Here is an 18,079-nt window from a genome sequence, read left to right as displayed (position 1 = left end):
CCTTTTTTTAATATTAAACCAAAAAAGCTTCTACAAGATTTTTGTACAATCCCCAATTCCAATAAAGTTAGGACATTTTGGAAAATGTAAACAAAAACAGAATGCAATGATTTGCAGATCACTTTCAACCTATATTCAGTTGAGTACACTCCAAAGACATTATATTCAATATTCAAAGTGATAAAAGTTATTGTTTTTTGTAAATATTCTTTAATTTTTAATTTGATGCCTCCAACATATGCCAAAAAACCTGGAACAGAGGCAGCAAAAGACTGGGGCAGTTGATGAATGCACAAAAAACACCTTTTTATATTATTCCATTGGTGATTAGAAAACCGGTTAGATCATAATTGCTTACAAAAGGATGGGGTGAAGCTCACCACTTTGTGAACAAGTGCATGAGCAAGTAGTCCAACAGTTCAAGAACAACATTTCTCAATGTGCAGTTGCAAGGAATTTCATCATCTACAGTCCATAATTTCGTCAAAAGATTCAGAGAATCTGGAAAAATCTCTGTGTGCAAACGGCATGCCTTAGAATCAGTATTGAATGACCTTCAACCCTTTGTGTAATGGATATTGCCATGTGGGCTCAGTTAATACAGTTCATTCCTGCATCAACAAATGCAAGATAAAATTGTACCATGCAAAGCGAAACCCATACATCCAGACAACAACACCCAGAAACGCCACTGGCTTTTAAGATCATCTGAAAGAGACAGATGCAAAGTGGAAAAGTGGTCTGTGGTCTGATGAGTCTGTAATTCAAATTGTTTTGAGAAATAATGGATGCTCTGTCCACCAGACCAAAGAGGAAAAAGACCATTGTTATTTGCGCAAAGTTCAGAAGCCAGTGTCTGTGATGGTATGGGGGGGTGTTAGTGCCCATGGCATGGGGAACTTGCACATCTGTGAATGCACCGTAAATGCTGAAATGCAGGTTTTGGAAAAACATGCTAATATCCAAGCGGTGTCATTTTCAGGGACATGCCTGCTTATTTCAGCAAGATGGTGCCAAGCCACATTCTGCACACATTACAACAGCATAGCTTCGTAGTAAGAGTGCGGTACTAGACTGGCCTGCCTGCAGTCAAGACTTGTCTCCAAATGTGTGGCTCATTATGGAATGCAAAATAGAACGGAGACCCCGGACTGTTGTTGTAAATAAAGCAAGAATGGGAAAGACTTACAAAGCTTAAACAATTAGTGTCCTCAGTTCCAAAATCTTTGAGTGTATTTAAAAGGAAAGGTGATGTAACACAGTGGTAAAAATGCCCCTGTCCCAGCTTTTTTGGATTATGTTGCATCCATCAAATTCAAAATTAGTGAATATTTGCAAAAAGACATTAAAGTTTATCAGTTTGAGCATTAAATATTTTGTCTTTGTAATGTATTCAACTGAATACTGGTTGAACAGGATTTGTAAATCATTATATCCTGTTTTATTTACGTTTTACACAATATCCCAACTTAATTGAATTTGGGACTTGTAGATGCAACTAGATGATAGAATATGACTCACAGCGGCTGTAAAATCCACTAAACACGTGATGGTGTCTAATTATTCAAGGAATATATGTAAAGTATCTGACGAAAAACTGAGACAACCAAGCATTCCATTAATACACAGGACAAGATGAATCGGTCCCCTGTGCCAAAATCCGAGGTAAAACACATCTGGAACACCTATTATAAGCATTACAACAAACAACAAGCAAGCTACCAGCAAGTTTACAACCTAACAAGAAATATGCAATCACAAATTACCTTCCCTATCTAACAGCAGTCTGAAGCACTTCATTTGGGTTTTCGAGTGGGCACCCTCCTTCAGCAACGTTTCATTAAGTTGGGTCCATAATGCCTAAGGCTTAATCATGAAATCTGGCCCCCTGGAAACACCTCCCTCCATGCTACACAATCTACAAGCAAACAATCCTTATTTAGCGACTAGATTATTCCTACAACAAAATACAGCTGCAGGAAAGGGCCACATCTGTCATGGGATAAATGAGCCTCAGGTAATTGCAAGCTTTTTATCGTGGTAAATTTGTCATTTTTTTGTCATTTTATATTTGTCATGAAGGCATGCCCCAGAATGCGCAATTTACAAAGTTTGTAGCTTCACAATATGATATTGTTATTTTAAATTTAACTCCACTGTAAAGGCGCAATCACCTGGAGGACATGGGATGTGGTTGTGTGCATATGTTTGTGTGTTTTCTTTCTTTCATTTTAATATATAGTATTTCTTCTCTTTTCAAATATTAAGGTCTCATGCTCTTCTAGTAAGGTGAATACTGGCCTTTTTTGTTCATGTGTTCTTATGCAGAGTGGATATGCTTGGTGTGACAGTGTGCTGTGTTTGCTTATATGCATGCTTGTGAATAGAAAATATGTGTATTACAAAGATAAGGGAAGAAAAGATTTCGAACACAGATGAGCGGAAATCGCACATTTGTCTCTTTGCTCCATATGAGTGACGGTGCTCTGAAAAGAAAATTGAAGTGCTGCTGTGTTTTTAATTTGTTCACATGAACATTGATGGAATGTGCATGCACGTGCTGTACATACGCATCTCCTTCGCATAGTGTAAGCTTGCTAGAGGCTTGGTATTAGCGTAGATCTGGATCTGCGTGAGTCCAGTCGAAAACGTATATAGAAAACATTATTTAAAGGTCCGTTTTATAACTGCAAGTCGATCTATCAACGCCATAAAACCCTTTTTCGAGTCAAGCTAACCTATTGATAATGTGTGTCAAGGAGAGCTAAAAAGGAGTAAAAAAACATTTTTATTTTGTCACACTCAGTTATACATACAGCACAATGTCAGGGTTCAGTGTCTTGCCCAACAACATTTTTCAACAGGCTAGGATGAGCTTGGGAATCGAACTAGGACTGTTTTGTTACAAGATGCTTATGGTATAAACCAGAGTAGACTTTAAAATATTTCTCCTTACCTTCTTCTCCTTTCGGCTTTTCCCTTCAGGGGTTGCCACAGCAAATCAACCTTCTCCATCTAACCCTATTCTCCGTATCCTCTTCTCACACAACAACTATATTCATATCCTCTCTCACTACGTCTATAAACCTTCTCTTTGGTAAACCTCAAGATCTCCTGCCTAGCAGCTCCAACTCCAGCATCCGTCTACGAATATATTCACTATCCCCCCTCTGTACATGACCAAACCGTCTGGCTTCTCTGACCTTTTCTCCTCAACATCTAACATATGCTGTTCTTCTGATAGACTCGTTCCTGATCCTATCCATCCTGGTCGCACCCACACAGAACCTCAACATCTTCATCTCTGCGACCTCTAGCTCTACCTCCTGTCTTTGTGTCATTGTTTCACTGTTTCTGGCCATACAGCATCGCTGGTCTCACCACTATCTTGTACGCCTCTCCTTTCAGATAGTCTTCTATTGCATAGTACCCCTGACACTTTTTTCCTCCCTTTCCAACTTGCTTGAACCCGTCTCTTCACCTCTTTTCCACACTCTCTGTTGCTCTGGACTGTTGACTCCAAGTATCTGAAGTCCTCCAACTTCTTGATCTCCACTTCCTGTAGCCTCACCATTCCAACCGGGTTCCTCTCATTCACGCATGTACTGTACATTCTGTCTTGCTGGGACTAACATTCATTCCTCTCCTTTCCAGAGCATACCTCCACCTCTCAAGATTTTCCTCAACCTGTTCTCTGCTCTCACTGCAGATCACAATGTCATCTGCAAACATCTATAGTTGCCGTGATTCGGCATATCCCCCTTATTCTGAAAAATGGGCACCATCCCACTTTGTCTCCATTGTTTAGGTATATTCAGTCAGAAACTGAAGTGCTTCCTCTCCTAGACACTTCCACACCTCCACAGGTATATAATCAGGACCAACTGCCTTTCAAATCTTCATCCCCTTCTATGACTTCCTCACTTCACTTTTACTAATCCGTGCTACTTTGTGGTCTACAATAGTCACCTCTTCTGCCTTGCCTCTCTTTCATTTTCCACATTCATCAGCTCCTCAAAGTACTCTTCCCATCGTGCCATTAATCTTGTAACATCTGTCAATACATTTCTCGCTCTGTCCTTAATCACCCGGAGCCACTGTACATCCTCTCCATCTCTGTTTCTCTGTTTTCCCTGTATCTCCTTGTACTCGTCTCAGTGTCCCACCTCTACAATGCTAACTGCTTTCTTTGTATATACTCCTGCACTTCCTCATTCCACCACCAAGTCTCCTTATCTACTTTCCTTCCTTTCAGATGACACACCAAGTACTCTCTTACCTGTCTCCCTGATAACACTACCTCCTGTTGTCCAATCATCTGGAAGCTCTCCCTGACCACCCAGACCCTTTCTCAACTCCTCCCTGCAAACCATACAACACTCATCCATTTTCAGCTTCCACCACCTTGTTCTCTGCTCTGCCTGTCCTCTTGATCTTCCTTGTCACCAGAGTCATCTTACAAACCACCATCCTGTGATGTCTGGCTACGCCCTCACCTACAACTACTTTGCAGTCACTGATCTCTTTCAGGTTTCAGGTTTCAGGTTACCTTGTACCTTGTACAAGATGTAGTCTACCTGCGTGCTCCTACCTCCACGCTTATAAGTTACCCTATGTTCACTACAAAGTTTTAAAAAGTGTTCCCCACAGCCATTTCTATCCTTTTTTAAAAATCTACCACAATCTGTCCCTCTGCGTTCCTATCCTGTGGACCAAATCTGCCCATCACTTCTGCATCCCCTCTATTGCCTTCACCAACATGCCCATTGAAGTGTGCACCAATTACCACTTTCTTATCTCTTGGGATATTCTGCATCACTTCATCTAACTCCAGAACATCTCCTTCTCAAACTCACATCGCACCTTCAATTTCCAGTTTCAGACTCCTAAGGCTATCTGACATTCTTTTCACCTCCAGATTAGTGAGGGATTGCAAAGCCCGCAGAAAGAGAGTAAGAGCGAGAAAGACAGACATTGAGAGAGATGGCAAAATTGCACAACTCCTACTGGGAAGTATGAGTTATTTTACTATGCTTGTATGCTTGTATAAAGGATGTTGGACGTAGTAGGGACTTGGAGATGAAGAAAAAATAAGGCCACAATTAGTTCTAAGATTTGAGCGAGGGGCCCGGCCAGGAACCCATGGATAGAATGTTTGTGTGAAGAAGATGTAAAAGGCCTCTCTCATCTTTTTCCAGTGGGAGAACTTGCACAAAGCAAACAGCATTTTCTATAAGAAATAAGTAACTCTTTCCAAGTATCTCCTTTTACAGTTATCCACATCTTAGGATAAACCCTAGTTCATAACCCAATTTGTATTTGCTGCGCTTGTCCCCTTTGAAAGCAGCTGTCTGTCTTTATATTAAAACGGAAATAAATAAGACTTTGAAAACTCACTGCTGCTAACCCCATTACCAACATGAGGTTGTGATCAATTTAATCAAGTTTAAATGAATTATTACTCAATATGTTGTGCACTATAAATTCATAAGCGAAGTTTCATTTCCCAGATGTAAACCAAAGACAGATGAAGAGCACAGACCAAGTCCCAGGAAGGCCCGTCTTATGTTTCACACAAACCTTGCTTATAACGCATCCAAAACAAATCCGTAGTAGCCCACCAACTACTACCAGGTCAATAAGTTTTTGATCTGCCTGGCCCCTGTGCTGCAAAACACCCCTAGAACATGATGCTTCCACCCCCGTGCTTCACTGTAACTATAGTATTATTGGGATGATACTCATCCTTATTCTTTCTCCAAACACGGCAAATGGAGTTAAGACCAAAAAGTTCTATTTAGGTCTTATCTGACCACAAAACTTCCTCCCATGACTTCTCTGGATCATCCAGATGGTCCCTGGCAAACTTCAGACAGGCCTTGACATGGGCTGACCTAAGCAGGGTAACCTTCCATGATTTTAAGCCATTATGTCTAAATGTATTACTGATAGTAGCCTTGGAAACGGTGGTCCCAGCTGTCTTCAGGTCATTGACCAGCTCAGCCGGTGTAGTTCTGGGCTGATTATTCACTTTTCTTAGCATCATTGATATCCCGTGATGAGAGATCTACCGTGGAGCCCCAGTCCGAGGGACATTGACAGTCATTAGCCTCTTCCATTTTCTGACAATGGCTCCAACAGTTGTTCTTTTTTCATCAAGCTCCTTGGCAATTGCTCTGTAGCCTTTTCCAGCTTAGTGAAGGTCAACAATTTTTGTTCTTGTGTCTTTTGACAGCTCTTTGGTTTGACTCATGTTGGCTGCTACACTTTTGACAGATTGTGGGGTGCATAGGTTTCTTTAAGAAGGCTAACAACCTCAAATAAGTGCTACTCAATTAGAATGATGAGCAGAATGTAGTTGTACTTTTTAAAAGCAGAGGAACAGGTCTTTGAGGGACAGAAATCTGACTGATAAGCAAGGGATCAGATACTTAATTGACCCTGCAATAACAAATTTAGGATCCTTTCTATAATTTTTTGTCAACCTAGTGCAAATACTAAGCGCTTTCTCAGTTAATTGATTTAACAGAATCTGTTTTTAAAACCACATTTATGGGACTTCTGGCATTCTTTGCCTTAAACAATTATTTTTTTTAAATCTGGTTTATGGTCGGTTTTTGCCACTGCAAAAAATAATAAATCAAAGCAATGACGCTTAGATTCCACCTTTCAAGGCTGAAAACATAGACTTGCAGATGTATGTAAACCCGAAGATTGAAAGTATCTTATGTACAGCCCATTTGACATTGGAGAATTTCTCCATGGGCACAATTTTCCAGAACTCAATGGACCCTTACCTTGAAGCAAGTTTCAGTTTGTCATCTTCCCAAAGACCAGTCATATCCAACTCAGCTGCAGCCTCATCTGTGATTTGTGTCTTTCAGGACTTTCAAACAGTCTGTTTTCCGCATTAAACATATCAACAGAGTGTAATAAGTGGCATTTTCAGTTGTAGATCACAAAACCTTTGTACAGGTTTTCAACCATTATTACATATCTGTTTGCTTATTCAGGGCATAGCTGGTGAATTGTCCTCTGGCTTTCAGCAGAGTGGTAAAATGTGTTAAACCTCCCTTTTGTGTCTTGAACAGCTTCAGTTTGTTGCATGACGATTTCCATCACAGAATTCATCACATTGTCTAAATTCAATGATTTAGACACAAGTCTAAATCACCCTGTGTATGATGCAAGTGAAAGCTCCAAAACTCAGGAAAGTTTGGTCACCATAGCACAGCCCCACAAGCCCGTTCACCGATCTCATCATTCCTGGTGCTCAATCCATGGCTATTGTAGGTAGTCTCTGTATGGGCAAATATGCTTTCATAAATGAAAAATCTTTGCCACAGGTTCTGTCTTTCATTGACACAATATCAAGCAGTTCTTTTTTTATCGCACAAACGTTTGCCCGCTGAGGCTTACTCATCCTATGCAATACTAAAATACTGATATGCTTGAAGGTCAGAATCTGTGATTCAGTAGCCATATTGATACCCTATATTCTGTGTTCAACTGTGTTTAGGGGATAGTAGGATGTCTGATTCAATTTGTTTTAGTTTGTTGTTCTTAGGAGAAAAGATTTCAACTTTGCTCAGGCATTTTTTAATGAATTCCCATTTATTATATGGCTTTTTAGCCCATGTAATGTTCCAAGCTAGTTGATGCAGTGCAAGTGGTAGTCTGAGTATTTTCTAAATTTTTTGAACAATTATGTCTGCTTTTCTGTCTGAATTTTCATACTGACCAGCTTGTGCTTATGAAGTTCAGTCTGCTTTGGAAATTCTGGTCGATGTTGGAATGAGGTGAATTTACATTTAGTAACGCAGAAGAATTGAAGCCTTGAAATGTGCCAATTTTCTAGCCATCTGACATATAAGGGAGAATGCCTTGCCATTGAGTTTGGTAAAAAAAGAAAAACAACTCTCCTACTCCCACAAAACATCCTGTGTTCATCTTCATCTTTTCATTTTTCTGTGCATTTCATCCCTGTCTTTGTGAGAACAAATACTCGAACAACTACTTGACACATTCATCAATGAGATATTCATTCCCAAAAATTTACGTCATCTACATGTGTGTGAGATTAAAAGACCGTATCCTGTTGAACTTGAGCAAAACAAACTCGCAAACACGTACAATAAAAAAATCACCAACAAAATGTAAGAGCCATAAGAAACTTGCCAAAGAGCCACATGTGGCTCAGAAGCTGCGGGTTTGCCAGGCCTGACTTAAAGCAAACTGCTCTCAATGTGATTTTCATCAGCAAAATTAGTAATATGAAAGATAATGATTGAGTGTTCTATCTTTTGGGCTTAATTTAAAATCTACTAAAAAAAATAAACAAATACGGTGAACACAGGTAAAATTGCTTTCGGACAATCTGCACCTTGTGCACCTATGAAAGTTCTTCTATTGTTCATAAGCTGAATTTGTAGTTCATCTGCTTGATTCAATCATGTCTCTATTCTCTTTCTGGTTTTATTGCAGTGTGGCAAAGGAGCAGAGAACTTTGACAAATTCTTCACTCGCACCCAGCCTCAGCTTACCCCTCCAGATGAGCTGGTTATTGCTAACATCGACCAAGCTGAGTTTGCGGGCTTCTCCTTCATCAACCCCCAGTTTGTCCACCCATCGTTTATCAACAGCATTTAAGAAAGATGAAGAAATCTCCGTGAAGTATCCCCTCCAACTTCCAACTGCAAAGATTAATCATGAACCTATCATGTGACCACAATTTGATCATAGCACTATGTAAACCTTTATGTCATATTTGTACCTGAAAGCAGGATATAAGGACATGGATATTTGTTCTGTTTAATAATATTGCCATAATATCTAACATAGATTGTGTCTTTCTTATAAGGAAATAATTTACTTGATGATGAACAATGATGAACAATTTTGCATAATCCTTCCTTATCCTTTCTATATGCACTGAAAGTTGCCAAAATTAGATGCATCAAGACATTATTATGACAATATGTGATACCATTAGCAGAATATTTGATCTACTACTATGTGGAATAAATCAATAAGCACTCAGATAAGATAGTATTTAAAAGACTGATCAGCTATATCTGGACAGGAGGCCTCTGCAACTGTTCTTACTATAAATATCATCAGATTAATATGTACATGGTGGAGCTACTTTTTTATTTCTGTAAAAATGATAGCCTGACACACACTGCGTTTAATAACATATGTATTGTTTAAATACACATAGGGTTTAATTACCTGAAATTACATAAAAGTGTTCAGATTCCGTGGCCAAATATGAAGAAAAGATGGCACAAATGTTAAAACAGGGCTCAACGTTTCATACGTTGCGTTTTCCTTCCCCTTAACTTTTGGTGAATTTAATAAAATGTCCATTTTAGTATCACTTGATTTTGGCCAGTCTCTCTGTAAAGTGTCTGTAGCAAATCATCTAAAGAAAGAACTAACATTTAATGTAATAATATGTAAACTGTAAAATATACACAAATTTAAGTTGAGGTATATTGTCAGTATTAATTATTGTTTTTCATAACTTAATTTTGCTCAACTAAACACAATTAATATGGTGTCCTATCCCTTACTTAGGTTCAGTTATACAATGCATCCCATATAATACATTAATTGACTACTTATGTCGACACTGCATGGCTTGATTGATATTAAGACACAGTCATAATTTCACTACATGGGGCAGTTCTTGTGTCCGATGTAATATGTGACCTCTTATGATGTTTCTTCTTCATCCATATGAAAACCATAGGATTCATCGTCTTTTTCTACCATTGTCTGATGTCTTGAACCCTTTGAAACAGGTTTTTACTCTTGTTATGGCAAAACTCATATATATTTAACAAATTGTTAAAAATAATAATAAATAGATTCTAAATCTAAAAAATATAATTGTAGAAGTCCCTTGTGAATGATTGTGAGTAAAAATGTAATCACAGGTCACGTTTTTATACAGACACAGATGTGCTTCTATTACAATGAAATGAAATAATAAAGTACACTGCACAGATTAACCCTGACATATAAAAGTCTTTACAACAGTGCAGATGCAAGGAGATATGAGAAGGCCCTTTCAACTTTCTTTTGTTCATCTCTGGTATTTTTTCCCTTTATCATATCCAAAGATTGAAGAAAGTGTTGCTTAAATATATGGTTGTCCCTTTGTATCTGTGATTTGTAGCCATTAGGCTTGCCACATGATTCAGAAAATACCAGTAAAGTAAAACTTCTGTGACACAGACTTAAAGTGATATGCCAGTCAAATTTCTATTTTTAGACTACATCTTCAATTTGATTTTGCCTCCATCAAATTTTAGGACTTGTCGAAAAAGAAATATTTCTATGCCTCCCATTTAATATAATTCATCATTGGTCTGCATTCTATGGTCATTTCTGTTAATATATTGTATGAGTTGATAAATTTATATTTTCCATTTATAACACAACCCACTTATATGAGGTTATTTGCCAAACTAACAGAGTAAAGTTTGTTAATTTTGCATTGTCAACATAGATATTTTAAATGTCTTTAAAAGGGACAAGGCATACTGATTAAAATATAAATGCAAATATGCCCAAAATAGCCAAAAGGATACTTTCCATTTGCAGGCCCTGGTATTTTCAGAATGTACATAGTTCCACATTTTAGTAACCTATAAATTAACCTATAATATAGGTACAGGCTTGTAGGTAGACAGGTAAATCTATAATATAAGTTATACCAAAATCTAGAATATAATTTGGGAGTTATCACCTTGAACTTTTTTGCACTGTTAGATGTCATGCCCATTTAAGAATGGGTTACAATGCTTCAAAGTCTTTTAGTATGCTTTTAAGCTCTTTGTAGATGCAGGATCATCAGTGATTGTGCATAAATAATTAAGTTGTAGGGGCCAAAGATGATGGTTTAAAATGCATTTCTTAGGACTTTCACAGAATTTACTCATAACTTTTTCCAAACAACTTATAGGCTCAAGGTCAGTGGTATTTTCTTTAGATGCTTTATATATATATAAAGCATCCCTTTGTTCCCTTTGCCCTTACCTATTTGAAGTTTTATGATAAAATGTCACTCCATTTACACTGCTGGTGGCAGTCCAGCAGGAACTTAACTGTTTCTCAATGGGCTTCTTGTTATAATCTCAATATATGGTCAAATAGGATGGTTCTTTTGTTTGTTGACTAGTTCTCCGTAACTTCTTGGTTCGTTCCCATTTTTACTCTTTCTATTTTTATTATTGGTGTTGTTTTCCCAAGTCAGTATATCATTTGTTTCACTTAGCCCCTACTCAAGATCTACAGGAATTATCAAATTACTTGTTTTGCCAAAAAAAGGCATATCAGATTTTTATTTAGTACTCCTGTCTTGTTCCATGTAAATATCTGCATGTGTCATGCATAATGGAAAATATCAGCGTACAAAAATAGCCGCACTCACAAAAATTGTATGCAATATTGATCTAAACAGGCTGTGTAAAATCACATTTCACACTATTGGTTTCATACTATTTAGAGCTCTGTCGACAATGCAAGCTGTGTCAGTATATTTTCGGAATGCAATTTTTCCATGTGATAGTATGGGGGGAAAAAGAGACTTTCGTTTCCTCAAAATGGAGCTTGTATTCCTTGTGCTCGGTAGCGGTCTTGACCCTCTCTACGCTTGATATGTGCACCTCTTTGTGCTGAAAAAATTTAAAGACTCTCCTTTTCATGGAATTTTCATTCTTTTTTCAAAGAACTGATATCATGAACGTGGACAACAGAAAAGGTTTTTTTTTTTAATTCCCTGTGTCCTTTTCCCAATTGCCCAAATGCTCATCTTTTACATTTTAATCTTTTATGTGATGTGTTTGACACCATTATTTTAATGCTTTGTTTAAATGGTTAATGTTAATTTGCTTAAGTTTTTAAAATTGTTTGTCTTTCAGCCTGTCTAGTCCACATAAGTGGTAATTAAATTTTCCATTAACCAGTTCCAGGCACATTTTCCAAACCAATGTCATTAAAGGTATAATACAAGGTAGCTAATCTTTTGATGTCCGCTAACCTTACCTTAATTTTCCTTTGTTTACTGGACTTAATTATGTAGGTACTGTAATTGTTAGGCTCATTTATAAAAAAAAAAAAAAAACAAGTGTTTGGAAGAAAATTTGTTTTCAGATTTGTTTTTGTTGAAATAGACAAAATGGCTTTTAAAAAATGAGGACCTTTTCCTCTGCCTTGAAAGTCTCTTCCCCCACAGCTCATATGTTCCTACCTTCAGCTCCTGCTGCTTTAGTGCCTGGACTGAGTCAATCCACCTGATATACAGTTCCTCTTCTTGAGGAAGAGCCTGGAAATGTTTTTTTTTCTGGTTTCCATTCATCCATCCATCTTCAGCCGCTTATCCGATGTCGGGTCCAGGGTTAGCAGTCGGCGCTGAGAGGCCCAGACTTCCCCCTCCTCAGCCACACAGTCCAGCTCTTCTGGGGGGATACCATGTTAGAACCCCCTACCCTGTTTTTTCTGGTTTAATTCACAAAATACTGTAGGCATCAATTCCACCTTGTCCTTAACCAGTTTACCAGGTATAATTAGATGGATATTAAAATTTTCAAATTACTTATATTGTTGATTTACATATATATATATATATATATATATATATATATATATTTTTTTTTTTTTTTTTTCTTGGAAACATGATACTGAAATATTTGTTCTAATTTTTTGCTATCTTGTTTAACACCTCCTCTTAGTGTTCATCTTTCTTGTCCATAGCCGTCTATTGGATGTAAACTGATCAATTCTGTTTTCTTGCTGACCACTAAGAGCACATGAATATCCAGGGATACTTGATCTCTTAGTTACAACAGTACCGTGATCCCTTCCCCTTCTCTATGTTTGTTTATATTCTTAACACAAATACATAAATTACTTAAATGTAGACATCTGCTGAAAAAAAAATACAAGAAAGAATAAATGGTATTTTGAAAATGTCATTATTTCTGTTTTTCTGTTGCAATCCTAACATATTTGAGAATGTTTTAGATACTTTCCTTGTAACTGATTCTTTCAAGCATACCTAATGTATGACAATGCAAATAAAAATGGAAAATAAGGTTCACTTTTCTAGCAAGGCATTTAAAAAAAAAAATCCTGCATCCTCCTAATATGCTCTGAGAGTAGCTGATCACCTTGCAGCCGCTGCCCCAGTCTGCCACCTCACTCGGGACGTGGTTGTAGTTCTGCCAGAGGTAGGAGTTGAAACTCCTCCAGACAGGGGACTGTGCGAGACGTTCCCAGCAGATCCTCACATTACATTTGGATCTACCAGGTCTGACCGGTATCCTCCCCCACCATCGGAGCTCGCTCACCACCAGGTGGCGATCAGTTGACAGCCCCACCTGTCTCTTCATCCGAGTGTCCAGGACACTCAGCTGAGTATCAGACTGCCAAGGTCCCCCACTCCAGCCACCGCCTGCCGCACACTGCACCCGACCTGCTTGGCCTTTCTTGTTGGTTGTGAGCCCAGGGGAAGAGGGACCCATGTCGGTCCTTAAGGCTGTGCCTTGTCGCGCCCAATGTGGAAAGGCCCGGCCTTCAGGAGCTCCCAATTGAGCCCCACTCACCAGGCCTGACTCCTTCAAGAGGGTCTTGTGAGCCTCCAATGTTGTATTCATTTATTTATTGTCTAATTTAGATTCTTAAGCTATGCAATATAATCCTTAATATACCCTTTTTATTACACATATGTCTAAGTTGAACATTTGAATATGTCGATTGTCTGAACTAATATCCAAATCCTGACTAATCCTGACTGTTCAGATATGAATCTGAACACAGATTAGAACATATAAACTTTAAATAAACAAAGTCCTAAAGACATCATGCTCTAATGATAACTTGTGTAAATCACAATTTATTTAGAAGTTGACCCTTTTACAACTTCTTAATATAAACATTACATTATGAGCACCTGCCTAATGTTGTGTTTATCCCCGTTTTGCAGCCAAAACAGCTGTGACCCATCAAGAAAAGGACTCTAATGGACTCCTGAGAGTTCTCTGTGGTATCTGGCAAAATGTCAGCGGCAGTTTTGCAAGTTGTGTGGTGGGGGCTTCACAGATTTCACGTTTGTCCAGAGTATCCCATAAATACTCAACTGAATTTAGATGAGAAGCGTTTACAGCCCCAGTAACCTGCATTTCTTTTCACATGGGTCTCAGAAACTGTCAAACTTAAGTCTTGTGCGCTTGAGAGCTGCAACGTTGTCGCGGTTGCGTGCAAGACAATATTCAATGTTGCTGAAATATATTGAATAGGATACGATTCCACACAATATATGTCAAAATTACTAAAATCCACCTTCATTATCAAAAGACGTAGCCATGTGGTCAAGAAGTGGTTTTCTCACTGAGTAGAAGCCATACAGTACAAATTGTAAATAACTCATGAACTCCTTAAAGCTTGTATCTGGTGCTGAAATATGTTGAATAAGACATGATTCTGCACAATATATGTCAAAATTACTCAAATCCAGCTTCAGGTTCAAAAGATATAGCCATGAGGTTAAAAAGCGCTTATCTCACTGAGTTGAAGATATTTGGTAAAAATTGTAAATAACTTATGAACTCTTCAAAGCTGGTGTCTGGTGATGAAATATATTGAATAGAACATGATTCCACACAATACATGTCAAAATTGCTAAAATCCAGCTTCATTATCAAAAGATGTAGCCATGTGGTCAAGAAGTGGTTTTCTCACTGAGTAGAAGCCATACAGTACAAATTGTAAATAACTCATGAATTCTTTAAAGCTTGTATCTGGTGCTGAAATATGTGGAATAGGACATGATTCTGCATAATATATGTCAAAATTACTCAAATCCAGACGCTGGTTTAATAGTTATAGGTCTAAAAGTTATAGCCATGATATCCGTCTGGTCCACAAATTCTTGCATAAAGCCGCCCCACCTCCTCGTAAGACCTACATCATGCCCTGCTCCCAACTCACAAGTCGAGTGTTAAGATTGGTGTCTCGCGGAGACTGCAATGTTCCTAAAAGAAAGTGTGCCTTTTCTCAATCTGCCTTTTCCTAAAAAACATCAAAGAATGGAATGGGCTTCCAGAAAATCTAAAGAACATGACTGATTTTTACACCTTTACTTGGGCCATTAAGAATTTGATTCTGGAGCAGCAAACATGCTCACACTAAAAATACCAGACGGGTATTTTGCCATCAGATGTTACCCTTCTGGGTAAGATGACCAAACTAACAATATCACAACAATATCACTTTCAACTTGGGTTTTACTTATTTTATTGCCTGTTTATATATTGTATAGTTATAATATTTGCCTTTTTGTATATTTTATTTATATTGTCTATTTGTACAGTTTTCTATTTGTATTGTCTTCCCAGGACTACAGATAGAAATTAGCTGTGAGCTACACTCAGGTACAAACATCTCTGCCTCTGTGTAATTGTACACTGTCATAATACACTTTTTAAACTAAACTAAACTAAACTAAACTAAATTAAATAAAACTAAACTTCTTCTTCTTTCGGCTCTCACCACTGTCTTGTACACCTTTCCTTTTATTCTGGCTGAAAGTCTTCTATCACATAGTACCCCTGACACTTTTCTCCACCCATTCCAGCCTGCTTGGAATCGTCTCTTCACCTCTTTTCTGCACTCTCCGTTGCTCTGGACTGTTGACCCTAAGTACCTGAAATCCTCCAGCTTCTTGATCTCCACACCCTGTAGCCTCACCGCTCCACCCGAGTTCCTCTTATTTACACACATATATTCTGTCTTGCTGCGACTAACTTTCATTCCTCTCCTTTCCAGAGCATACCTCCACCTCTCTAGATTTTCCTCTACCTGTTTTCTGCTCTCACTACAGATCACAATGTCATCCGCAAACATCATGGTCCATGGGGATTCCTGTCTAACCTCATCTGTCAGCCTATCCATCACCATTGCGAACAAGAAGGGGCTCAGAGCTGATCCCTGATGGAGTCCCACCTCCACCTTGAACTTCTCGGTTACCCCTACAGCACACTGTACCACTGTCTCACAGCTAGCATACATGTCCTACACTAGTCTAACATACTTCTCTGCCACTCCAGACTTCCTCATACAATACCAGAGCTCCTCTCTTGGCACCCTGTCATATGCTTTTTCTAGGTCGACAAAAACGCAATGCAACTCCCTCTGGCCTTCTCTGTACTTTTCTATTAGCATTCTCAACGCAAATACTGCATCTGTAGTACTCTTTCTAGGCATGAAGCCATACTGCTGTTCACAAATGCTGACTTCTACTCTCAGTCTAGTTTCCACTACTCTTTCCCATAACTTCATTGTATGGCTCATCAACTTAATCCCTCTATAGTTGCCACAATTCTGCACATCCCCTTTATTCTTAAAAAAAGGCACCATCACACTTTGTCTCCATTCTTCAGGCATCTTGTCACTCTCTCAGATCCTGTTGAATAATCTAGTCAGAAAATCTACCGTTGCCTCTCCTACACACTTCCACACCTCCACAGGTATATCATCAGGACCAACTGCTTTTCCACTCTTCATCCTCTTCAATGCCTTCCTCACTTCACTTTTACTAATTTTTGCTACTTTGTGGTCTACAATAGTCACCTCTTCTACCCTTGCCTCTCTTTCATTTTCCACATTCATCAGCTCTTCAAAGTACTCTTTCCATCTTCCCATCACGCTTCTAGCATCTGTCAATACATTCCCCTCTCTGTCCTTAATCACCCGGACCTGTTGTACATCCTTTCCATCTTTATCTCTCTGTTTTGCCAACCTGTATAGATCATTCTCATCCTCCTTACTATCCAACCAAGCATACAAGTCATCATAAGCCCTTTGTTTTGCCTTTGCTACCTCTATCTTTACCTTTCCCCGCACCTCCCTGAACTCCTGTCTGTTCTCTTCAGTCCTCTTAGTATCCCACTTCTTCTTCGCTAACCGCTTTCTCTGTATACACTCCTGCACTTCCTCATTCCACCACCAAGTCTCCTTATCTGCTTTCCTACTAGATGACACACCAAGTACTCTTCTACCTGTCTCCCTGATAACACTAGCTGTTGTTGTCCAATCATCTGGAAGCTCACCCTGACCACCCAGAGCCTTTCTCAACTCCTCCTGAAAACCATGCAACACTCCTCTCTTTTCAGCTTCCAGCATTTTGTCCTCTGCTCTGCCTTTGTCCTCTTCATCTTCCTTGTCACCAGAGTCATCCTACAAACCACCATCCTATGCTGTCTGGCTACACTCTCATCTACAACTACTTTGCAGTCACTGATCTCTTTCAGGTTACCCCGTCTATACAAGATGTAGTCTACCTGCGTGCTCCTACCTCCGCTCTTATTAGTTACCCTATGTTCCTGTTTTTTCTGGAAAAAGGTATTCACTACAGCCATTTCCATCCTTTTTGCAAAATCTACCACCATCTGTCCCTCTACATTCCTATCCTGGATACCAAATCTGCCCATCACTTCTTCATCCCCTCTATTGCCTTCACCAACATGTCCATTGAAGTCTGCACCAATGACCACTCTCTCATTTCTGGGAATATTCTGCATCACTTCATCTAACTCATTCCAGAACTTCTCCTTCTCTTCAGATTCACATCCCACCTGCGGGGCATAGCCGCTGACAACATTGAGCATCACACCTTCAATTTCCAGTTTGGGACTCATAAGTCTATCAGACATTCTTTTCACCTCTCGGACATTCCTAACAAACTCCTCCTTCAAGATAACTCCCACTCCATTTCTCTTCTTGTCAGTACCATAATAGTACAACTTAAAGCCTGCTCCTAAGCTTCTAGCCTTACTACCTTTCCACTTGTCTGGACACACAGTACATCCACCTTCCTTCTCTGCATCATGTCGACCAACTCTCAACCTTTTCCTGTCATTGTACCGACATACAAAGTCCCTACTCTCAGTCCCAGGCTCTTTCCTTTCCTCCTCTCTCTCAATATATGTTTAAATTACTCAAATCCAGATTCAGGTTTCAAATTTGTAGCCATTTGGCCAAAAAGTGCTTATCTGACAAGTTGAATCTATAC

The 18,079-nt window shown here is 38.9% G+C and overlaps 1 protein-coding gene across 4 annotated transcripts in view; it reads left to right on the top strand.

Moving 5' to 3' along the window:
- Positions 1 to 13,091, top strand: part of LOC147228647 (protein kinase C alpha type-like) — a 111,337-nt gene extending 98,246 nt beyond the window's left edge. For 2 of the 4 annotated variants that reach the window (XM_086156767.1, XM_086156769.1), the window contains 2 exons: positions 2,269 to 2,289; positions 8,485 to 13,091. In XM_086156767.1, the coding sequence (XP_086012893.1) occupies positions 2,269 to 2,289; positions 8,485 to 8,649 (186 nt within the window). In that variant the 3' untranslated portion in view covers positions 8,650 to 13,091. The remainder of the gene's footprint in view (positions 1 to 2,268; positions 2,290 to 8,484) is intronic. The other 2 variants (XM_086156768.1, XM_086156770.1) reach the window with 1 other exon arrangement.
- The last annotated feature ends 4,988 nt before the right edge of the window (positions 13,092 to 18,079 follow it).

The sequence above is a fragment of the Fistularia commersonii genome, chromosome 12 (genome assembly GCF_037954325.1).
Source record: "Fistularia commersonii isolate RoL2024-O1a breed Wild chromosome 12, RoL_Fcom_v1.0, whole genome shotgun sequence".
Classification (NCBI taxonomy): Eukaryota; Metazoa; Chordata; class Actinopteri; order Syngnathiformes; family Fistulariidae; genus Fistularia; species Fistularia commersonii.
The sequence above is the reverse complement of the archived record's forward strand: the minus strand, read 5'-3'. Positions and strand labels throughout refer to the sequence as shown.